This window comes from Vombatus ursinus, unplaced genomic scaffold, assembly GCF_900497805.2.
Source record: "Vombatus ursinus unplaced genomic scaffold, bare-nosed wombat genome assembly UNPS02009132.1, whole genome shotgun sequence".
In the NCBI taxonomy this organism is placed as follows: Eukaryota; Metazoa; Chordata; class Mammalia; order Diprotodontia; family Vombatidae; genus Vombatus; species Vombatus ursinus.
Window position 1 is genome coordinate 14,655,389 of NW_020948910.1, and position 24,946 is coordinate 14,680,334.

At 36.7% G+C, this 24,946-nt stretch overlaps 1 protein-coding gene across 6 annotated transcripts in view; it reads left to right on the plus strand.

Moving 5' to 3' along the window:
- The window catches only part of HBS1L (HBS1 like translational GTPase), a 137,954-nt gene that overhangs the window by 43,626 nt on the left and 69,382 nt on the right, over nucleotides 1-24,946 (plus strand). For 3 of the 6 annotated variants that reach the window (XM_027850652.1, XM_027850649.1, XM_027850651.1), the window contains exon 2: nucleotides 4,554-4,666. The exons of 2 other annotated variants lie outside the window; for them this stretch is intronic. In XM_027850652.1, coding sequence (XP_027706453.1) covers nucleotides 4,600-4,666 — 67 coding nt within the window. In that variant the 5' untranslated portion in view covers nucleotides 4,554-4,599. Of the gene's footprint in view, nucleotides 1-355; nucleotides 404-4,553; nucleotides 4,667-24,946 lie in introns of those variants that run through there. One more of the 6 variants, XM_027850650.1, reaches the window with a different exon arrangement.

The following is a 24,946-nucleotide window of genomic DNA, read 5'->3' on the forward strand; positions in this document are numbered from 1 at the left end:
GTTCATGATACTCAGAATTTTGTGCTAGTCATTCTTGTAGTGATTCCTTTGTAAGAAATTCAATTATTGGTTGCTTAGAGAAGTTCCAAAGGAAACTCAAGGCAAATTGCTCAAGTATTGGTGAAGGAGGCTAATTTAGAATATTTATTTTTGTATATTTGTTATAATGTGTATTCTGTGGTAATTTTTGCCTTAACATATGTTGAAAATATATGTAGATTTCATCTTTTATGGATTTTTACTAAATCTCTACTCTGATGCTTTACTGTGGCATATGCGTGACCCTGGGTTCTTGAAAGTTATGCTGCTGGAGCGAGTTGAAGATCTGACAGGTCTACCAACCTGGAAAGGCTTTGTGTACCAGCCCAATGACAAACATTATTTCTTCTGAAAGTCAGCCTAAGTAAGTCTGAAGAGGATCATCACCAGGCAGTGAATTTTTTCAGCCACAACAACTTACAAAGACTGTCTACTAAGGCATGGAGGGGGTATAATCTGCAGCAATCAGTGGAAAGAAGGAGTGCCTCTACTGACAAAATTGTGGATCTTCGAAATATATCTTTTATAAAAATCACTGTAACAAAATATTTCAACTTTAAACCATTGCACAAAAATTTTCTGGGAAATGAATTACGAACTTAGGAATTAAGTTCTTGTACTGTGTTCACCAATATTACACATTGTGTATCCCCATTTCTTCCTCAATGCCATCTTGATACTATGTTTCTGGACTATTTTGCTGATATTATTGTTCAGGAGCATAGCCATAAGTGGAATTTCACCTTGCCCTTTCCTATGTTCTTACACAGAGACATGGGAAAATAGATTAATAATTTGTTGGCAGTAAAGCATTTGTTAAAAGATACTATTACTCTTAATAGTATGATTTGAAAGTTAAAAAACCTATTTAGTATATACAGTAGTTAATACCAGAGAATGGTGCTTATATACTTTTGTGTTGATTTTAAGTCAATGTTTGTTCCCTAAGGCCTTGGTCATTTGAAGAAAATATTATGGCTAGACTGAATATATCCATCTTTTTTAAAAATTTTCCCCAGGCCTGATTCATGTTTGCTTTAGTGCAGGGAACTCCTGAAGTGGAAACTCCCTTTTTGTGACTAAACAGTCTCAATGAATCAGCTGAGGCAGTGGGAGGTTAAATGACTTGCCCAGAATCATATATATGGCTAGTATGTGGCAGGTAGCACTTGAATCCAGGTCTTTGACTCAAAAACAGGATGTCTGTCCACTGTGGCATACAGCATCCCTAAAGGCTTATTTCACCCTCCACTTTAACTTCTTTTACCTATCTTTCTTATGAATAAGGTCACCTATCCTGCTTATCTTAGGTTATATTACAGTCATGGGTCTTAATCTGAACGTTGGTGATACCTGTGAGGACAAATTTTCCTTCTTGCACTAGAATATTTAGTTCATTTCACTTTTTACCTGTATTTTGTGGCATTTGTAAAATGTGATAAGGGGTGAGGGGAGGGATGGTGGTACATACTAGTTGGTTTCTGAAGTCTTACCCAACCCTTTTGGGATCTGTACCTAAAGTCCTGGACATAGATTTAATTACTGGATTTTTCTTTGATAATGTGTCTTATGGACTTCTGGGTTTTTTCCTACATCATAGCTACTCTGCTTGGTATATAGTTTGATGGGTATACATAGGCATTGTTTTCCTTCTGCTTTCCTTTTCAGTTAAGAGATTTGTAAGACTCCAGCTAAAGACATTCTTACTAGTCCTTATCACATCCCTGTCAAGGAATCTGTAATTCCTGTATTTTAAACCATGATCCAGAAATCCAAGTCCCATTCTCAAAGACCATCTTCTTAACCAATTTTTCCCCTTCCATGATTCTTCCACACCATCATACATTGTAATCCATTCTATTCTTTGTAACATCGCTAATAATTAATTAACCAACCTGCTCTTAAAGACTTCTAGGGATGGAAAATTCAGTACTTCTCAAGGTAGCCCATTCACTTTGGAAAGCTCTAATTGTTATGAAGTTTTCCCTTAAAGCCTAAATATTCCTTTCCACTCTTAATTCTCTCTGGAACCAAGCAGAACACATCAAATCTTTTCGTAGAACAACCTTCAGATACTTAAAAACAGCTGTAACATCTCTAAATCTTTCTCTTTTTCAGGCTGAATATCTCTACTTCTTTTGACCAATCCCTGTTTTGTATGCTGTCCGGCCCATCCATTATCTTTGTCAGTCATTCTTGTTATCTTCCCAGTTCCTTCTTATTGTTTTAAATGGGGATCTATAGCTTGGAATAGAATTCAGGGCTAGATATCAGATTTAGGCATTACTTGCACAGAAACATCATTGAAGCTGAAGAGTAGTTATGATTGCCAAGTGAGAAAGAAGAATGTGAAGGATGGGGGAATACTCAAATTAAGTAGTCAGGAAAAGGATGAGGATGCGGTGAAGGAAATATAGAAGAACGAGGGGAGTATGATATCTTGGAAGTCATAGTAATTATTCAGTAGGAAAATACTGTCATCTGTTAGAAGTTCCAGAGAGATCAACAAGTATTGATTTTTATGATTAGGAAGAAGTCATTGATGATATTTGAGAGAGCAATTTCAATACAATGGAGGCAAAAGCCAGATGTCAAAGGGTTAGGTTGATGGTAAGTAGTAAGGAAGTAGAGGCACTAGTGAAATTATAATTTTTCCCCCAGATATTTAGTACTCAATGTGAGGGGAAAAATGTTAGATGAGTAAATGAGATAGCAAAGTAAAGGAAATGCTTTTTTTTTCTTAAACATTTGAGACCTGAGTATTGATAGATAGTAAGAAGCCTTTGATGAAGGAGAGATTGGGATGATTGAAAATATTGGGGATATTACTTTACAAAATCCTGGAGGAGTTGTGAGAAAATGTGATCAAGGGTATAGGTGGAGAGATTGGCCTTAATGAGCAGAAGCTATGCTTGTTTTGTGATCATCTGGAAGGAGAATGGGTGATGTGTTGGTGAGAGGCTTGAGGAGTAGAAATAGGTTGAGGTAGTTCAATTTGTTCTCAGTTGCATAGAAGACAAGAACATCTATTTTAAGAGTGAGGGTTGTGGCTGTGTGGGGGAAGTCATTTTACTTCTCCAGGCCTTGTTTCCTCATCTGTAAAATCAAAGGGTTGCCTTTGATGGCCTCTGAAGTCCCTTCTTCCTCTAGTTCCATGATCCCGAGTCGAGAAGGTTTGGAGCAGTCCCTGTGGGAAAGTAAATAGGGAGTCAAGGATAGGTTAGGATTGTCAAATAGTAATAGGGTCCATGTTAGGCAATGTAGCAGTTTGTTTGTAGGGAGGATTAGAGTGAGCTTTAGACATTTTCTTTTGACTTAGTAATACTAAAGTAGGAATGGTGAAATTGTATGATAGGGATTACGTAGTGATGATTTGTAAGTCAAGACTGATGGAAGTTAGTGAGTCAGAGGTACTGTGATAAGGGGTGAGGGGAGGGATGATGGTACTGTTCAGCAAAATATTTAAGAGAAAGATTGTAGACTAGGGCCTAGTGAAGGCAGAGTGGGTGAGATAGATTGGAAAAATATGCGTGGGTTTGCAAGGGGTGGGGAACCTTTGGCCTCAAGACCTCAACTGCAGCCCTTTGACTGAATTCAAACTTTACAGAACAAATCCCCTTAAAAAAAGGATTTGTTCTGTAAAACTTGGACTCAGTTAAAAGTCTGCACCCAAGGACCTAGAAGGCCACATATGGCCTCGAGGCCACAGGTTCCCTACCCCTGGTTTAGGGACTTGAGGTCATGATAACTATGAAATTATAGGTTTAATGTGGTTGAGAGAATTGTAGAAAGGAAACATAGTTTTGGTTATTGAGTGAAGTTTCGAAGTTCTGGCTAGAGAGGTGAGAAGAGATCTTAAGGTATCTTTTGAAAGAACAAGAGAGGGAAAGTAGTAAATAATTAGATTAATTAGAAAAAACTTTTCTGGTAATTGGCTTTGTATGAACCAGTTTCTATTTACATTAAAGCTTGGTAGGTGACTAATTGACCAGCTAATAAAGATGACAGACTGAATTTTCTCTAAGGTGGATGGGAAGCCCACAGGCAATAAATTATATCTCAGGGTTATCCTAGGGAAATGCCTGGAACATAGTAGGGATTTTATAAATGCTTATTAATGGATAAATAGAAGCATTATGGAAAGCTATGAGCAAGAATCCCAAAAGATTGAGGATATCATGTGAAGGAGGACAATAATTATTTAGTGATATGCAGAAAGTATACTATATTTCTGCCAATATAAAAGAATAGCTATCCACAGTCAAAGTGCAGATTGATTTGCCACATAAAGGAAAAGGTAAAAAATCTTGGAAGAACACTTTACTATGTAAGGATTTAGGGAAAATAATGTGCTTTAGAAAGAAATGAGAAAGTTCTGAAAGCTCTTCAGAGGAAGAGGATAGATACTGACTTGTATCTATAGATCAGATGGTAGAAAAATACAGCAAATGAGAAACAAAAGGAACACTACATATTTGCAACTAAGTAATTGATATGTAGTACTTTCCTTAAAGGGGAGAACTGGATCCTCTCAGGAAGAAGCTTCTTTTTATTCAAAGAATGATGATGTGGATCTGCAGTTCCTATCAGGAGAGAGGTCATATGGCAATTGTCAGCAGAAAAAGAGGTGAGTATTGGTTATTATTGGCTCCTTACTGAGGGGTGCCAACGTGGCTATTTGTTGATATGCCTTAAATAATAGCGAGGTATTTTTTTCTTCAAGGGAAGAAACTGGCCATTTGGAAGAGCCTTCAGAGAACTGTCAGATTGATGAACACTATGCACTACTTTATAATTCAGTCACTGTGGCTCTTTGAAGATAGGGGCATTAGAATAGAGAGACAGGTTTTGGAAAGTGTGTAGCTAGCTGATAACATAGTGCATAAAATGGGATTTGGATTTCTGGATCACAGTTTAAATATAGGTAATGTGGGTTCTTAGCCAGGATTATAGGTGTAGGGTTGGAAGGAACTTTAGAAATCATCTAATGTCCTGAACCTCCACACCTTCTTCCCTGCCTCCAACACATATCATTTTACAGAGAAATCTGAGGCCAGAACGGTAAACTGGCTTGCTCAAAGTTACACAGGTGACTTCCATGTTAAACACTCTTTTAAGTATATCTAACAAGTATTGGCATTTGGATTCTTGCAAATTTAATCCAGGTGCCTAAACTGAAAATGAAAGAGAAGGAAGAAAATTATTCAAATATATGTGAACCTAGATGATAGAGTAATAGGTTTAATGTGAGAAGGAATTTCAGTAGAGATGACCAGTCAGTATTCTTAGGTGACTTTTTCCAAGCAAAGAGCCAGCAACACAAATGCAGTGTGTGTGGGTAACCAAGAGGGTAAACCAAGCTTCTAAAGGGTAAGTCAGTCAGAGAAGCATGAAGTAAATATTCTGAAGACAAACATAACTACAATGAGGAAGAAAAGGAGAGCTATCTAAAGAGATTGATGTGAATGCATGGGGAACTTATTCATCAACACTATTAGAAAAGATGATCATAGGAGATGGAATGAAAAAGAACATTATGGTTCTGTAAGAATAATGTGGAGTGTTCCATTATTCTGAATGAGTTGGGGTGGGTGTTGAATGCTAAGGATGACAAGAAAGACTTGGAGGCTTTGGTCTCTAAGCTTAGGAGAAGAGACTGACTGGTGGGCAAGTAGGAATAATCTGAATAGGTTAGCCAGGAACATCTGAGACAGTGATTCACATCTGGAAGGGTGAATAGCTCAGGGAAAGAATGCTGTATATAGAGTTAGAGAACAACTTCGGTTTCAGTCCTGGTACTGTGACTTATCTCATATGAGTTTCTTCTCTCTCTGGCCCTTTGAGAGAGCAATTTCAGTAGTATGGCAAACTAATTGCAAAGGTTTTCCTTATATATAAAAAGGACGAGGTTGGACTAGATGACCTCTGAGGTTTTCTTCCAACTCTGAGCTGTGATTCTGACTTTCTTTTTTGAGATAGGTTGAGGACAAAAGGAAATTCAAAGGAAGAATAGAACTGGATGGGACAATAATTGATGAAGATAGTATGCAGAGCTAGCTGACTCATTGTGTCTGTTTTCTGTGCCAAGGAGATTGATCTTTGGACAGGGAAGGATAGAATAGATTGTTTAGTAGGGAACTGAAACCCAAGATAATGAGAGTCGATAGGAGAACATCTGTATGTCCTCAGTGACAATACTGAGGCAGTTGGGGTCAAGTGACTTGCCCAGGGTCACACAGCTAGTAAGTGTCATGTGTTTGATCTGAGGCTGGATTTGAACTCAGGTCCTCCTGACTTCAGGGCCAGTGCTCTATCCGCTACACCATCTAGCTGCCCCGACGTAATTTCTAAATCCAGAAAATTGTTTTAGGGATCCTGAAATAGCTGACTTTTGTGACCACAAAGCAAGAGCAAAGATGTGAAGTTGGAGAAATGTTTCCGTTTTCCAATAAAGGAAGAAAGTTGATGCTACAAACTTTAGGCTGGTAATCTTCAATTCTTGGTAGATCCCTGAAGTATGTTATTAAATGATGGCTTGTGAGTATTGGAAAGGAAGTGGCTTCAGCAGCTATCATTTCTCTTTGGGCATAGTTAATAAATTGTTAGATCATAGGAATGTTGTCTATGTAGTATAAAGTATAACTAGATTTTAGCAAAGCATTTAGCATTTGCTAAGTTTTTCATTTAATCCTTAAGGAAAATGACTCAAAGAATAGTCTTTAATAATTTGCTGTAGATTTGGAATGATATCTGTAATGGAGTCCCTTAAGGATCTGTGTTGGCTTTTGTACTTCCTAACCTGTTTGTTGATGATTTTGATAATGGTGCAGATGGCATGCATATCAAATGTGCCAAAGGCATGAGGCCAGATGAAATAGCTAACACATGCAAAGACAGTTTTGAATCCAAGAACAATGACCTAGAATGTTGGGATGTATCTAATTCAATGAAACTTAATAGGGATAAATATAAAATTCAACATTTGGGTTCAAAAAATCATCTTTTCAGGGGAGATGTTTTCTAGAGAATTTATGTGGAAAAGAGCTGAGACTAGCAAAATGAGTTAATGTGACATGAGAAGAAAAATAACACATTCTGTTCTAATTGTATTAAGCTAGATATGCTGTGCAGAATGAGATTGGCAATAGTCCCACTGTACTTTACCTTGGTCATATCACACCTAGAGTATTAATCTTTAGGTTGGAGTGCCACATTTTAGAAATGGCATTAATAAGTTTGAATGCATATAGAGGGAATATGACCTTGATAAAGAGACTGGAGGCCATGCTATTCAAAGATTAATTGAAAGAAATGGGAAAGAGAAGAGTTAGGGGGAATGTGACAGTTGTTATTGAGTAATTAAAATAGCTGCCATGTGGAATAATGGTTGCCCCCTTCCCCTTTGCTTGGCTATAGAAAACCAGAGAACAGTGGGTAGAAATTGCAGTCCATAAAATTTAGCCCACGTGTAATGAAAAACTTCCTAAGAGACCTATCCAAAAGTGGAATGGGCTCCTTTGGGGTGGATTGGGTTTATTCTCTTTGGAGGATTTTAAGCAAAGAGTAGATGATTATTTATCTGAGAAGCTCTAGAAAAAAATAGGTACAGGCTGGGCTCGATAACTTCAAAGGTTCTTTTAAACTCTGTGATTCTTTGTATGTTCTAGTCCAATAGACAGTGAAGTCTCATTTGTGACTGCCCATGTGTGGTTCAGGTGGGGAAGAGCATTTGGTTGTTGTACTTGAGGTTAAAAAATTTGAGTTTGGGTTGTTAGATTAATCATCGTTGTGAATATTGAAATTCTCAAGGATGATAACAGGGGAGTATGGAAGAATGGAAGGCTATAGGCCAGCTGCTAATTCACTAAGTAATCTGGGAGAGTCATTTGGAGCTCAGTAGGCAACTGTGACAAAGGTAGGGAGAAATTGGTTTACATGGATTATGTGGAACTCAAAAGATGAAATGTCATTGTGGGATGATGGCCTGGAAGTGGTGGCGGGGTACAAAAACTATTCCTACCTACCCATCTGGCCCTTTGCATTATTGGAAATAAGAGAAGGAATAACTTCTATTGGGAATCATTGTGATTTTGTGTCCCTTCACAAGAGACCTAAGTTTTGGTTAAAGTATAAAGATGAGAGGAATTTTTATTGAAAATTAAGACTGTAGGGGATTCTGATAGTAGGATTTCCAAATGGTAAAATGGGTTATACGATAAAAGCACTACTTAGAAGTGAGCTTATTAGAATTTGAATGAGGTTTGGGAGAAGATAGTATGGATATGCCATTTGGACTTATGGTGGAGAGACTGGATAATTGCAATTGAGAAATGATTATACCTGAAACTAAATAAATAAGGCATGTTCTCTATACAAAACTTAGCCAGTCCAACATTCGCAGAATTAATGTACCTCAGAATTCAGAATGTAACTTATGTTGTTGTTATTGTTGGTATTTTGGTGTATTTGTGAAGTGTCATCTCCTTTCCGCTGCTTATTCTTGTTTATGACTACATCAAGTCTTAAATTTGAAAATAATTGCATACTGTAATTCATCAACGGGTAAAATTTTAAAAGATCATATAGTCAAATGGTCCTCAACATAGATTTCATAGTTTTAAGTTTATTTGCTTTACTTTTATCTAATTCTTTTTTTTTCTTCACAAATCATTGTCACATAGTCAAGTAGATAAATACATTGTTGGGGAAGTGGGTATAAAAAGTTCATTGTCCTTGGCCAGGGTATTTGAAATCTCTGATCTAGTCCAGCTCCCTTATTTTACAGATTTTATTGTAACATTGTCCAAGTGACAAAACCAGGAGCATGCTCTTGACTACTGCCTGTGCTATTTATTTTCCGATATGGAATCATGGAATCATAAAATTAGTTGGAAGAAACTTCACAGATCATCCATCCAGTCCAGCCATACTTGAAGCTTTAACCTCCATCAAAGCATCCCTTACAAGTGGTCATCTAGTCTCCCCTGAAATCTCCAGTGATTATGAAATTCCCATCTACTGAGTAGTGATGGGAAACTCCAGTGATGGAAAATACTGCCTTTCTACTTTAAAGTATTTCTAATGGTTATCTTTTTTCCCATATTAATCTGAAACCCACCTCCCTGTAACTTCCACCCATTGGCCTCTGTGGCTAAATGAAATTTTAACCTTCTTCCACAAGACAGCACTTCATATATTTGAAGATGACAGTCTCATTTACCTCTCCAGTCAAAATATCCCCACTTCTCTCCACTATTTGTTGTGCCATAGTCTCTAGTCATCTGACCACTCTGGTTGCCTTCCTTTGGTCAGTTTCTAATTTATAGAATCTTAGAGTTTAGAGTTAGAAAGGACCTTAAAGATTAACATTCCAGCTCCTTCATTTTACTGATGTGTAAACTGAGACTTAAGCTAAACAAATTTTGAATGGCCATACAGATAAGTAGTACCATATCTTGAATTGAATCTGAGTCCTTTATACCAAAATCCACTTTTCCATTTCACTGCACCATTCTTCGTTTCAGTGTGCTTCCTAAAATGTGGCTGTCAACACTGAACATGATGATCTATCCCTGGGCTGACCAGGTCAGGAGCGTAACAGGACCATCAACATCTTCATTCTGGACCATATAGGTATTAATGAGGTCTAAGATTATAATCATGTTATTTTTTTATTTTGGTAGTGAGATGGACTTGATTATATTTAAGCTTCTTCTTTTCCTCTCTTTCCTTTTCCTTTACCTACTTTCTTTTCTTTCTTTTTTTTTCCTTTCCTCTTCCCAAATTTAAACTTCAGAGGCCCTGATTATCTTGGAATTTGTTTGACAAATGATTGAAAATCTGATTCTGTTAAAGGTACATATATGTATACTTTTGTATCTAATACATAAAAGTGCTTGTGTATTAGGTTTGCTAGATTGATGTATAAGCCTTTTTTTCTTTTATTTTATCATTCCAGGCTTTTATTTGTAGATTTGTTTTAATGTGATTCTCCTTCATATGTGAATTGCCTCCTCCTAGATGTTTTAAGGGGATTTCTTTCATAGCTAAATGCTGAACTTAGTAACTACATTTCTAGGTGACTTAAACTTCATATTCCTATGTAACAGCATCCTCTGAATTGTTAATTTGCCTTTTGTACTCTGTTTCTAATAGTTCTGTACCATATCCGAGAGAGAGAGAGAGAGAGACAGACAGAGAGAGAGACAGAGAGTCAGTCAGAGATAGAACCAGTCTAGTCCATTATTGTAGAAGCAAGAACCAGTGATATGCCAAAAAATCAGGGAGAATGAAGAGTGAGGAAAATCATTAGGTTTGGCAGTTAGGTCATTGATTGCCCTTTGAGAGAGTAATTTCTTTATTTATCAACAGTTACTTCTATAAGCTTTTGAGTTTCAAATATTTCCCCACCTCCTTCCCCAAGATGGCGCACAGTCTGATATAGGTTATACGTATATATTCCTATTAAACATATTTTCACATTTTTTCACATTAGTCATGTTGTAAGGAAGAATTAGAACCAATAGGAGGAACCACAAGAAAGAGGAAACAAAACAAAACAGGAGGAAAAAAAAGAGCAAATAGTATGCTTTGATCTACATTCAAACTCCATAGTTTGTTCTTTGGATGTGGATAGCATTTTCCATCATGAAACTTTTGGAGATGTCTTAGATCTTTGCATTGCTGAGAAGGGCTAAGTCTATCAAAGTTAGTCATCACACAACTTGGCTGTTACTGTGTACAACATTGTCCTGGTTCTGCTCACTTCACTCAGCATCAGTCCTTACAAGTCTTTACAGGTTTTTCTGAAGTCCACCTGCTCATTACATTCATATACCATAACTTGTGTAGCCATTCCCCAACTGATGGACATCCCCTCAATTTCCAATTCTTTGCCACCACAAAAAGAGCTGCTATGAATATTTTTGTACACGTGGGTCCTTTTCCTATTTTTATGATCTCTTTGGGATACAACCCTACAAGTGCTATTGCTGGGTCAAAGGGTATGCACATTTTTATAGCCATTTGGGCATAGTTCCAAATTGCTCTCCAAAATGGTTGGATCATTTACAACTCCACCATCAATGCATTAGTGTTCCAGTTTTCCTACATCTTCTCCAACTTTGTAGTTTTCCTGTTTTATCATGTTGATCATGGGACTTCTTTCAAGCTATAATGCTTCTTTGTCATTGAACCAGTGTTGTTTTAAGTTTTCTTAGAAATAGCCTTTCCTTCTGGCTATGGACCTCACAACTTTATGCCTTATTGTAGTAGAATGAAGAAAATAATCCAGCAAACACTTAGCAAATTCCTATTGTGTGCAGAGCACTGTGCAGGGATCTGGAGAAGAATGAAAGTTTAGATAAACAGTTCTTGCTATCACAGTAGAAGTAGAAGTATAAATTACGTTCAAGGACAATAATGATACATGGTAAGCATAATAGAGGAGGAAGAAGAGTATAGTGGAAAGAATCCCCTAGGTCAGATGACCCAGCTTTGCCATTTACTACTAGCTTTGCCACTTAGTAGCTGTGTGACTGAGTCACATAACCTTTGTGTTGTCTCTTTTCCCCATATTTAAAATGGTAGTCTCAGAGAGTTGTTATGAGAAAAGCACTCCCTAAAACCTTTAATGCTACAGAAATATGAGTTAATAATTGTATTAAAGAAACATAAAATAATAATGTGAATTAGTTGGGGTGGGAGGGAACCATTATCAACTGGGAGATGGGGAAGGCCATGTGGAAGAGGTTGCTATTGATTAGTTTGAAAAGGAATGGTAGGAATTCAGTCAAACCCTTCCCCTTTAGTTCAATTTCGTAAACTTTCACTAATTAGATTTTTGCCTAGAGCAGCTGTCTGGAAGTTTTTCCTTTGTCCTCTTGCTGTTTGACCTCCTTGCATTTTTTTGACCTTATCCGCTGCCCCTTCTTACTGGATACTTTTTCTTTCCTTAACTTCCATGACACTGTGTTCTTCCCTTTCTCCTCCTACATAACTGTTTCTTTCTAGTTTCCTATGCTGGATCATCATTTATCTTCTGCTTTCTAAGTGTAGGGGGATATGAACGAGGAGAAAAGGGGCTAACCTCTCTCCTGGGACCACTTCTCTTGCCATTTGATACTCTATCTTAATGATCTCATCAGCCTCAATGGAGTCAGTTATCTGTGTGCAAATGATTGCAGATTTTATATGTCTGGACCTACCATTTCTTCTGACTAGCATTCCATATTACCAACTGCCTCTTGGACATCTCTGTCTGGGTGTCCTACCAGCATCTCAAATGGAATATGTCTAAAATGAAACTCATTTTTCTTCCCTAAGCCTGATCTTCTTTGAAACTTCCTCATTCCTGTAAGGGTACTGCTATCCTTATAGTCAGTCACCCAAGTCCATGACTCTTCTTCCTTATTCCTCATTCTCCATAAAAAAATAAATTTCCAAGTCTTGCTCATTCTGTGTCTACATCATCTGTCCCCACCATTCTCTTGATCCATGGCTACTACCACCCTAGTTCACATTCTTATTACCTGTTGCCTGTACTACTGTAATATCTCCTAATTGGTGTCTCTGGTTCCTGTCTCTCTCTTGTCCAATTTCTGACATCTCTTGCCACTGTAACTTTGAGCACAAGCTATCCCATACAAAAGAATGTACTTCTTTCCTATCCTGATCTCTTAGAATCTTTAACTTTCTTGAGAGCCTAGGTGAGGTGATGTTTTCTCTTCTAGGATCTCTTTATTGCCAAATCCACTGGTTCCCCCTCCACCCACACAGGCCACCTGTCAGCTGCATTTCACATTGCTGACCAGTTCTCCACCTGGGTACTCTCTTTTCTCAGACTTTTGTGATATTACTGGTTTTCCTCCTACGTCTTTGACTACTCTTTCTTAGTCTTTTTTGCTTGCTCATCTTCTATATTATGCCCCCTAATTGTGGGTTGTACCCCAAGGCTATATTCCAGGCCTTCTCTTCTCTTTTTGTGTGAGATCCTAAACTCCGTTAGGTGTAATGATCATCTCTCTGCAGATAATTTCACACATTTATATATCCAGACCAAGTCTCTTCTGAGCTCCAGTTCCACATCAGTTACCTGTTGAATGTATGTCCATAGAGATTTTAAACTTGTATTTTCCTCCAACAGAACTTATATTTTCTTCCAAACTTGGCTCTTTTCTGAACTTCTTTTGGCAAGGGCACTGCCATTTTTGCAGGTCCCCAGGTTTGCAATCCTGGTCCTACCCTCACCTCCTTACACTTCCTTACCCTTCATATACAATCATTTGCCAAATTGTGTCTTTTTTTATTTCCACATTTCTTGTATCCATCCCTTTTTCATTACTCAAACAATTACCATGTAAGTTCAGGCTTTCATTACCTCCCACTTGGATTAAACCTACTTTTCTGAGTTCATTATGTATTAATCTACCTTCCCACACTCTTGAGTCTAGCCAAAATGGCTGAAATAGGGCAAAATTGGTGCAAATCGTTATGTATGGAAATATGATTAGCATTTTGTCATAGTATGTCCTTTTCTAAATTTACTTCTTAGATTTTTTTTTATGTTCTGAAAATCAGATGTAATCTTTAACATAAATTATACTGATTTACCTTGAACATTAACCTGAACCAGAAAACTTTTTTTAGAGTCCTTGTCGTATTTTAGTATTTTATATTTAGTACTGTGCTACCATCCTACATTTTGTATATCAGTTTATATTTTATATGTACTACTCGTTTACTACAATTCTAAAGGTTTTTGTTTGTTTTTTTGGTAGTAGCAACAGTACCTAATATGTCTCTGATAATTGTATAATTATATGCAGTAATGGAAAATGTTTTCTTTGACTAATTTGAAAAAGGAAAATAAGATATTTTGTTGTAACATAGCTAGTGCGACTTTGATCTCATTTAATATTGAAGTACTACAATTTGCAGGGTTATTGAATAATAACTTGGGTCAGTTAATTGTTTTTAACTTAAATGCATTTTATATATTGTATCATATAACCTCTCAGGTACCATAGATGTGTATGTGTTTATATATGTGTATATGTATATATACATACACATATATGGTGGAAACAATGTATGCTTGTGTGTGTGTGTAAATATGACAGCATGTACTTTAAATAAAGAACACTGATTTTCCAGAGCCTATTTTAGTATAGGCTTTGCCCCTATGAGCAGGTTGCTTTATCTCTCCAGGCAGTTTTCTTATCTGTAAAATGAGTTCTGTGTTTATGATTCTTTGAACCATATAGCATTAATATAGTTTATGTGGTCCCATTGATATACTATATTTATATATAGTACCTGTAGGATTAAAATACTGGTTATCAGTGGGAAAAGGTAAAAGCATGCAGAATGGAGAAAGAAACACAGTAATGCATTAAAGTAGAGCTTTAGACTGAGAAGCAATAGACCTGGGTATGAGTTCGGGGTACACAACTATTTAGTTATATATCCTTGTACAAATTGCTTATCTAGTCTGGATTTCTATAAATTGATTGGTGAAAGGCCCTAAATTGTTCCCATAGATGAATTGGTTGAAGGAACTAAGAATGTTTAACTTAAGAGAAGAAAAGATTTAAGGGAAACAGTGGTAACTATCTTCAATATTGTCTTCAAGTATTTGAGGGACTGTTTCATGGAAGAGGGAAGTGACATGTCTTGCTTGATCACTCTGGTAAAAAGCCTTTATCTCCTCATACTTAACTATTGCAATAGCCTGCTTGTTGGTCAGCCTGTCACAAGTCTTTCCCCACTCCAGTCCATTTTTCACTCAGCCACCAAAGTATTTTTTTCTAAAGTGCAGATCTGGCCATGTTGTTCCCCTTCTTCTCTTCTTTTTTTTTTAAGGCAGTTGGGGTTAAGTGACTTGCCCAGGGTCACACAGCTAGTCAAGTGTTTAGTCTGAGGCCGAATTTAAACTCAGGTCCCCCTGACTTCAGGGCCGGTGCTCTATCCACTGTGCCACCTAGCTGCCCCTGCCCCCCTTCTTAATTGCAGTATCTTTCTATCTCCTGCAGTATTAAATATAAAAACTTAAGTTTGGCATTCAAAGCCCTTGATTACCTATAACCCTCCCTTCCCAGTCTTCTAATATGTTAGATATTTCCCCCCATCTACTCTTTAAACTAGTGACACCAACCTCCTTACTATTTCATCTTCTGACTGGGTATTTTTATTGGCTCCTCCCCCACGCATGAAATGATCTTCCTCTTCATCTCTGCCTCCTGGATTCCATGTCTTCCTTCATGACCATCTAAAATTCTACCTGCTATAGAAAGCCTTTCCTGATCCTTTTTAATTATAATCTGTTGATCATTTTCTAGTTATGTTGTATATAGCTTGTTTGTACATAATTGTTTTCACATTGTCTCTCCCGTTGACTTTTGAGTTTCTTAAGAGCAGGGATTGCCTTTTGTCGTTTTTTTTTTTTTTTTTTTGTGTCCTTAGCATTTAGCACAGTGCCAGGCACATAGCAGATTTTTAAATATTTATTGACTGATGGGCTTTTGATATAAGCTATGTTATTTCAAATTTTTAAAAGGTAGACAAAGTGCAGATACCAAAAACCCAGCTAATGTAGACTAATTATTGAAGAATGGGGTTTATTCTCAGTAGTTTCTCAGACATGTTTTCTGAATCTGATTGTTTTAACAGGAATTTAAAAGTTTTAGGTAGATTAAGTAGAATCGTTTCATGCTTAGAAAGGTAGCTTTCCCTTTAAACTTAACTTTCAAGTTCTTTGAAAACTTTTAAAATCTTAACTTTTTCTTCATATCTGTACAGACAGATTGAAACTTACAAAAAAGGTAATAGTTGATGGCAAGAAGTTGTACTTACCTGGAAAACCCCTACCTGTGGTTTCTTTTTAGAAAATGACCTTTCCAAACCTATAGCTCAAGATTATTTTGACATGAGGAATTATTTTAATCAACAGTAATTATGATTTGATGAATTGATCTTACTATACTTTTCTCTTACATTGTTTACTACTTTAAAAATAGTCTGATACAAAGTATAACTTAGACCTTAAATAAATCAAGGTGTTTTAGGTGCCCATTATAATATAATGGCTTTGAGCTACATAACACTTTTATTTTAAAAGTTTTCAGCACACTGAAAACAATTTGCAAAATACACTCATAGTTTTAAAGTTAAATGAGGTATTTTGGAATACTTCTTCAAGTCTTTTTCATAAATATTGATCAAATTAAAAAAATATTTATAACAACACATTTATAACAACAGTTGTTATATTATTTACAAATGCAAAGAGCTGAAAGGTAGCCTATTCCATTCCTGGATAGCTCTCAGCTTGTTAGAATGGGGTTGTGTTTGTTTTTTTTGTTTGTTTGTTTTTTGTCTTTTAAATCACACTTGAATTTACTTCTGTGTAACTTCTGACTTTGTCCTTATGTTCCCAATGCCCAGCACAATGCTTGACACAGAATAGGTATTTAGTAAATATTTGTTCAATTGAGTTGAATTTCTAACCATTGCTACTTTCTGCTTTCTGAGGCCAAACAGAATAAAGCTGTTCCCTCTTCCAGATGACAGACTTTCAAATACTTCAATACTACTATCATGGCCCCTTTAAAAGATCTTCTCCAGGCCAAGCATTTTTCTTTCCTTTGATCAGTCTTCACATGGCACATGCATGAGTCCTTAAAGCACCTTGGTTGTCCTTCTGTAGTTGATCTCCAATTTATGAATTTCCTTCATAAAATCTGGTTTTGAGAACTGATCATAGTATTTTTAAATTGTATTCCTAGTTTTTTACACAGTACAATGGGACTTTTACCTCCATAATTCTATATCCTATGGATCTCTTTAAACAGCCAAAAGTTGTTTTTTCATGTCATATTATACAATCGAGTTTACAGTATATACTAACACCCTGAGATCTTTTTCAGAGAAACTGCTTTCTTGCCATTTTTCCAGTCTTTCACTTGTAAAGTTGATTCTCTGAACCCAGTTGTAAGATTTTACATTTGTTATTAAATTTCATAATATTTTATTTATCCCAGTGTTCTAACCTTTCAAGATAATTTCAAATCCTGACACTGTCATCCAACATGTTACCTATCTATCATCCAGCTTGGTGTCATCTACCAATCTGATAAACATGTATAAGTCATTGACAAGAATAGTTAGCAGTACAGGACCAAATATAGATTGTTAGGATATTCTTTTGATAATCTCCTTCCAAGTTGATTTGAGATCATTCAGATAATTTTTTTGGGTCTGACCATTTAACCAATTCTGAATTTGCCTAATTTTACTACATTCTGCACTACAGTGCTCCAACTTGTTCATAAAAATAGTATAAGAAGTTTTGTTAATTATTTTCCTAAAATCTAGGAAAATCATCTTTACAGCATTAATTCACTTAAGCAAGCATTTACAGAATCCCTACTATGTTCAAGAAACTTTGGTATGTGTTAGAGGCACACTGCTCAGTCCTTTTCTGCCAATTTAGTAACTTTGTCAAAAAAGGAAATTTGTATTCTGCATGTCTCTTGAGTCTTACAGTTGAGTCCACTGAAATGCCAAGGTCTTTTTTCAGAAGAACTGCTGTAGTCATGCCTTCCTTTTTGAACTTTTCAGAGGACATTGACAGTAACTTAACAAACCTGTCAGTGCCCTGTTATGCAGTTCATTTGGACCAGGTTACCTAAACTTATCAAAGACAGTTACGTGCTCTCTTTCTAAGAGAAGACTTGGTGGGGGAGGAAGATGATAAATATTTTCAAATAATTGTAGATCAGCATGCAGTGTGGAAGAGGATTCGACTTGTACTCTTTACCAAAAAAAGAGAAGTAGGTTCAATAGATGGAACTTACAGACATAGGCTTGATGTAAGGAAAAGCTTTCTTTTTTTTATGTATTTCATTTTTTCCCACTTGCATGTAAAAACACTTCTTAATTTGTCTTTTAAAATTTTGAGTTCCAAATTCTCTCCCTTCCTCCTCCTCCTCCCCGTCATTCAGAACACAAGCAATTTGATATAGGTTACACATGTGTAGTTATGCAAAACATTTCCACAATAGTCATGTTATGAAAGAAAACACAGACTAAAAAACAAATAAGAAAAACAAAGTTTAAAAAAGTATGCTTTGATCTACATTCAAACTCCATCAATTCTTTCTCTGTAAGTGGATAGCATTTTTTATCAAAAGTTCTTTGGAATTGTCTAGGATTGTTGTATTGCTGAGAATGGCTAAGTCATTCACAGTTGATCATCATATGTACAGTACTGCTGTAGAACACTGGTGTTCTGGTTTGACTCACTTCACTTTGCATCAGTTCACGTAAGTCTTTGCAGGTTTTTCTGAGAGCATATTGCCTGTCATTTCTTATAGCAAAATAGTATTCCATCACAGTCATATGCCACAACTTGTTCAGTCTACAACTCATGTGCATCCCCTTGATTTCCAATTCTTTCCACCAAAAGAACGCTCTAAGTATTTTATACATATATGTCCTTTTCCTTTTATTCATTCGTTTGTTTGTTTATTTACTTATTTATTTATTATTTTATCTCTTTGGGATACAGACCTAGTAGTGGTATTGCTGGATCAGAGGGTATGCACAGTTTTATAGTCCTTTGGGCATAGTTCCAAATTGTTCTACAGAATGGTTGAACCACCAGCAGTGCATTACTGGCTCAATTTTCCGACATCTCCAACACTTGTCATTTTCCTTTTCTGTAATATTAGCCAAACTGACAGGTGTGAGGTAGTAGCTCAGAGTTGTTTTAATTTGCATTTCTCTCATCAATAGTGATTTAGAGCATTTTTTCATATAATTGTAGATAGCTTTGATTACTTCATCTGAAAACTGCCTATTCATAACCTTTCACCATTTATCAATTGGAGACTGACTTGTATTCTTTAATTCTCCATATATTTGAGAAATGAGGCCCTTATCAAAGAAACTTGATGTTAAAATTTTTTAACAGTTATGATTACTCACTGTGTATTTCCCTTCATCCTATTTCCTCCCCTGTTTATCCTGCTTTATCTCTTTTCACCCTGTCCATCCTCAAAAGTGGTTTGCTTCTAACTACCACCTCCCCCAGTCTGTCCTCCCTTCTGTCAGCCCCCCTCCCCTCTTCTCTTATTCTATTCTTCTCTTCCTTTCCTGTAGGGTAAGATAGATTTCTATACCCAACGGAGTGTGTGTTATTTCCTCTGTGAGCCAGTTCTCATGAGAGTAAGGTTCAAGTGCTCTTCACCCACTTCCCCCATCTTCCTCACCATTGTAAAAGCTGTTTCATACCTCTTTTATGTGAGATAATTTACCCCATTCTACCACTCCCTTCTTCCTTCTCCCAGTGCATTACTCTTTCTCAGCCTTTAAGTTTATTTTTTTAGATATCAGCCCATCATAGTCAACTCATATCCATGCCGTCTATGTATGTTCATTCTAATTGCCCCAATAATAATAAAATTCTTAGAACTTACAAATATAATTTTCTCATATAGGAATGTAAACCGTTTAATTTTATTGATTTCTTTATGATTTCTTTTTCTTGTTTACCTCTTTATGTTTCTCTTGAGTCTTGTATTTGAAAGTCACATTTTCTATTCAACTCTGGTCTTTTCATCAGGCATACTTGAAGCCCTCTATTTCATTGAATGTCCATTTTTTCCCCTGAAGTATTATACTCAGTTTTTCTGCGTAGGTGGTTCTTGATTGTAATCCTAGCTCCTTTGCCCTCCGAAGTGTCATATTCTAAGTTCTCCTATTGTTTAACAATGGAAGCTGCTAAATCTTAGGTTATCTTGACTGTGGTTTCACGATATTTGAATGGTTTCTTTCTGGCTACTTGCAATATTTTCTCCTTGATCTGGGAGCTCTGGAATTTGGCTATAATATTCCTAGGAGTTTTCATTTGGGGATCTCAGGAGGTAGATTCTTTCCGTTTCTTTTTTACCCTCTGGTTCTAGGATAGCAGGCCAGTTTGCCTTGATAATTTCTTGAAATGTGATGTGTAGGACCCCTTCCTTTTCTTTCATGGCTTTCAGGTAGTCTGATAATTCTTGAATTATTTCTCCTCTATCTGTTTTCCAGGTCAGTTGTTTTTCCAATGAGATATTTAGCATTTTCTATTTTTTTTCATTTAAAAAATTTTATTTAATCGTTTCTTGGTGTCTCATGGAGTCATTAGCATCCACTTGCCCAATTCTGATTTTTAAGGTATAATTTTCTTTGCTGAATTTTTGTACCACTTTTCCCATTTGGCCAATTCCACCTTCTAAATTCTTTTCTTTAGTGAATTTTTGTAGACCTTTTTCCATGTGGCCAATTCTACTTTTTAATGAGCTATTCTCTTTAGTGAATTTTTTTTGTGCCTCCTTTAACAAGCTGATGATTCTCTTTTTATGATTTTCTTATGTCACTCTTCATTTCTTTTACCAATTTTTCCTCTACTTCTCTTATTTGATTGTTAAAATCCTTTTTTGAACTCTTTCAGGAATTCTTTTTGGGCCTGAGACCAATTCACATTTTTCTTTGAGACTTTAAATGTAGCAGTTATGATTTTGCTGTCTTCTTCTGAATTTGTGTTTTGATCTTCCCTGTCACCACTTGAACTTTTTATGGCCAAGTTCTTTTTCTTTTGTTTCCTCATTTTTCCAGCCTATTTCTTGACTTTTAACTTTGTCAGAATTGGGCTTTACTTCTGAGATGTAGAGGGCACTATCTCAAGCTTCAAATTTTTTTTTTTAGTGTATCTTTTCAGAGCTAGTTCTGGGGGTCTGTAAGTTTTTAGTTCTTCTATAGGTGCTATAATCTAAGGAAAGGCTTGTTTTCTACTCTCCTGGCTTGTGCTGTGGTCTGTGATCAACCATAAGCATTCTTTTCTGTCCTAGAACTGTGATCAGGGTTCTGGTTCCCCTGTGGCTGCAAGCTCTGACCTTCTAGTGCTCCTTCTTGCTCTGGGACTGTGACTTAGGATCTTTGACCTGGATCCACATGGGCAATGCAACAGAGTCCTGCACCCAGTGCCAGCAAAGGGACCCTTGTAATAATCTGACCAGTTGCCCTAACACTTTTGCTGTTTATAGATTGAGAGTTGGCTGTTACCAGTTCAGTTGTCCCCTGCTGGCAGCCTTGTACAGGTGGGGGGCCTCACTCCTGACTTGCCAAAGCTGGCTTTGCTTGTGTCTTGCTGGGGTGCTGCCTATGCTGAACTGTGCTCCACTCTTACCCAGGTGCAGCAGACCTTTCCTACTGATCTTCTAAGTTGTTTTAGACTGGAAAATGTTTCATCCCATCCTTTTGTTGGTTCTACCACTCCAGAATTGTCTTGAGGTGTTATTTTAAAGTTGTTTGGAGGGAAATTTGGGAGTGCTCAGTCAAGTCTCTGCCTTTTCTCCTTTCTTGGCTTCAAGGAAAAGCTTTCTGACAATTGAGGCTGTCATCTCAAAACCAACTTGGCCTAAATATGGAGAGTTTGATTACCAGAAGGTTTACTGTGAAGTGAAATTTTGGACTGAAAAATTGGTATAATGCATAATTATATATGTTTAAACACATATGTGCATATATCATCATTCAGCATTAATTCCTCAAATATTTATTGAGTGTTTAATATTTACAGAGCATTGTTCTTGTGAGGTGCTGGGGGAAAGGTAATTTGGATAAGACATGACCCCTACCCTTACGAAGATTACCTAAGAGTAAATGTCATATGTATCATTTAATTATTGGTACCAGTAACTTTTGTATTTCATCATATGCTATTTTATATTATTTTCCAATTCTTAAAGTAAGGAATAAGTCAGGTACCTTGGCCTGCCTGAACAGAGAGGGTTGTTAGTAGTGTTGCATACATTGGGAATATAGTCAACTTAAGAATATGGAATATGTCTAGAGATTTGACCAAGATGAGATTATGTTGATAGTAATTTTAACAAATGCTGAAATTGCTATTAATTCATTGATTATTTTATTTGTTTATTTTTTTGCAAGGCAATTGGGATTAAGTGAGTTACCCAGGGTCACATAGCTAATAAGTATTGAATGTCTGAGACCGGATTTGAACTCAGGTCCTCCTGACTCAAGAGCCAGTGCTCTATCCACTGTGCCACCTAGCTGCCCTAAAACTACACATTGATTATTCATTCGTTTATTTATTTATTTTTGGACTAGGCAATGGGTTAAGTGACTTGCACAGCTAGTAACTGTCAAGTGTCTGAGGCTGGATTTGAACTCAGATCCTCCTGACTCTAGGGTTGGTGGTCTATCCACTGTGCCACCTAGTTGCCTGATTCATTGATTATTTTATCCAGAAGGGCCTTTAATCCGACTTATTCAATTTTTAAATGGAAAGTTGAGGCCCAGAGTTTAGATTGACCTGACCTAGTTTCGTTAGTTAATGGCATTGCTTGGATTCAAATTCAGGTAGCCTGACTTACTCTCCTGCTTTTTCTGTGTTGCTTCCTTAAGCAGCGTGATTCCTGAAGAGCTAAGGAGAGAGTTAGTAGATAGAAAATAAAGACAGTGGGTGAGTAGAGATTTAATTAAGGAGGTGATTACTATGGGGAAGAGACTTGAGTTGGAAGCTCATGGAAATACTGGGAGTCAAATCGATATCTCTAGACTGCAAAATGGACTCATCTCTGCAGAACTTTTGTCCGTTATGCCACAGACACCTTTTCAACCTGGAAGCCCGCTCCATTCCAGGACTACTCACACTAGAAGTACCTTTTACCCCTGAGACCTCACTGTTTGATTGCCTGGTTCCTCCCAGAACCTGCAATTGAAAGAGCAGGCTTAGGCCGACCATGTTTTTTTTTTTTTTCAGACACACTGCTGACTCATCTACATAGGACTTTCTCATCCCCTCTCTCAAGTTTTTTAACTCCTTTTTATGTGTTGTATTTCTCCATTGGAATGTAAGTTCCTTGAGGGAAGGGACTGTCTTTCTGCCTGAATTTATGTTCCTACCACTTAACACAGTGCTTTGTACATAGTAAGTACTTGTTGACTTGTTGGATTTTTGTTAACTGACTGATCTGCTGTGCTTGAAGCAGAAAGGAAAAGGACCAAAGGAGAACTTAGCATGTGAGAAGAACAAATAATTCATTAGGAAGGTCATAGGAAAAGGAGTTAATATTTTCTAGTAGCAGGGATATCTCAGACTCTTGAAAAGGAGGATAATAAAAATGTAAGGGGAAGAGAGCCAGAAAGTTCAATGCATAGTAATTTGAGTCTCTCCGTGAAGTATGTTGCAGACATATTTTGGGAGTATGTTTTACTCTTTTCCATTGGCAACAGATATTTCTGTCTAAATAAAAGGTTTTATGCTAATGCAGCTATGCTTTAAGTACTTTATAAATTTGATAACATGCTGTCAGACACTTTCAAGAATAAGCATTGATGATTGAATAGTCATGTTCTCAAAACAACTAAAAATGGTAAGTTAGTTTGGCTTTTTATGGGGAGAAACTGTTCATGTGTTTTTCTCAGGAACGTACCTAACTGTTTGAGTTACTGCATTCAGTTTGATTTGGTTGGTATGATAGTATGCTTATGGCTTGAAAAAGAGCCAATTTAGGGGCAGCTAGGTGGTGCAGTGGATAGAGCACCAGCCCTGAAGTCGGCAGGACCTGAATTCAAATCTGGCCTCAGACCAAACACTTTACACTTACTAGCTGTATGACACTAGCTGTATGACCCTGGTCAAGTCACTTAACCTCATTGCCTAGCCAAAAAAAAAAAAAAGAAAAGAAAAAGAGTGAATTTATGCAATAAGATTAATTTTTAGTGCTGAAAGAGAAGTCATTTGGTCCAGTCTCCTTTTGTTACTTCTGAAGAAATTGAGATTCAGAGATGTCACTAATAAAAAGGTCATACAGCCAATTATGTGGACTTGACACAGAACCTAAGTTTTCTGACAGTTAACTTCAGTGACATAGGTTTTCCAGGTTATCACATCATGGTTTCCTTTTTTGTTATTGTTAATTTTATTAAATTTTATTTTTTTTCTGTCAATGAAAATTCACCTTATTTCACTCCTTTCTCTCCCCCATCGATAAAGAAAAAGTCAACCTGTCACTGAAATGTATAGCCCAGCAAAACTAATTCCCACATTTTCCATGTACAAAAAAACTCTTCAATCTAAATTTATAACCTCTCTCCCAAAAGATGGGTAACATGTTTCATGATGAATCCTATAGAATCATAATTGGTGATTGTATTGATCAGAGTTCATAAGACTTGGGGGCAGATGGGTGACAGTGGATAGAGCTCCGGCCTTGGAGTCAGAAGGACCTGAGTTCAAATGCGGCCTCAGACACTTGACACTAGCAGTGTGACCATGGGCATGTCACTTAACCCCAATTGCCACACCAAAAAGCAAAAATAAAAAAGTTTACAAGACTTGTTCATAAGTTGTTTGTCTTTAGGCAATATTATTGTTATTGTATAAATTATTCTCTTGGTTCTGCTTACTTCAGTTCATACAAATCTTCCCAGGTTTCTCTTACGCTGTCCCTTCGTTATTTCTTTCAGCACACTAGTAATCTATCACTTTCATGTACAGTAATTTATCCTTTCAATTTCTAATTCTTTGCCAATACAGAAAGAAAAGCTATAAATATTTTTGTAATATGGTCCTTGTCCTCATTCTTTGTTTCTTTGGGGTATAAGCCCAGTAGTCATATTACTAGGTTAAAGGATATGCACAGTTCAATAACTTGTTGGCAAAGTTCCAAATTATTTTATAGAATGGCTGAACTGGTTCACATTTCTACCACCTGTAAATTTAATGTACCTGTTTTCCCACAGTCACTGCAAATTTGTCATTTCCTTTTTTTGTCAGCTTTGCCAATCACATCATGATTTCTTAAAGCAACTGACAGTTATTTTGTAAAGATGGAGTAGT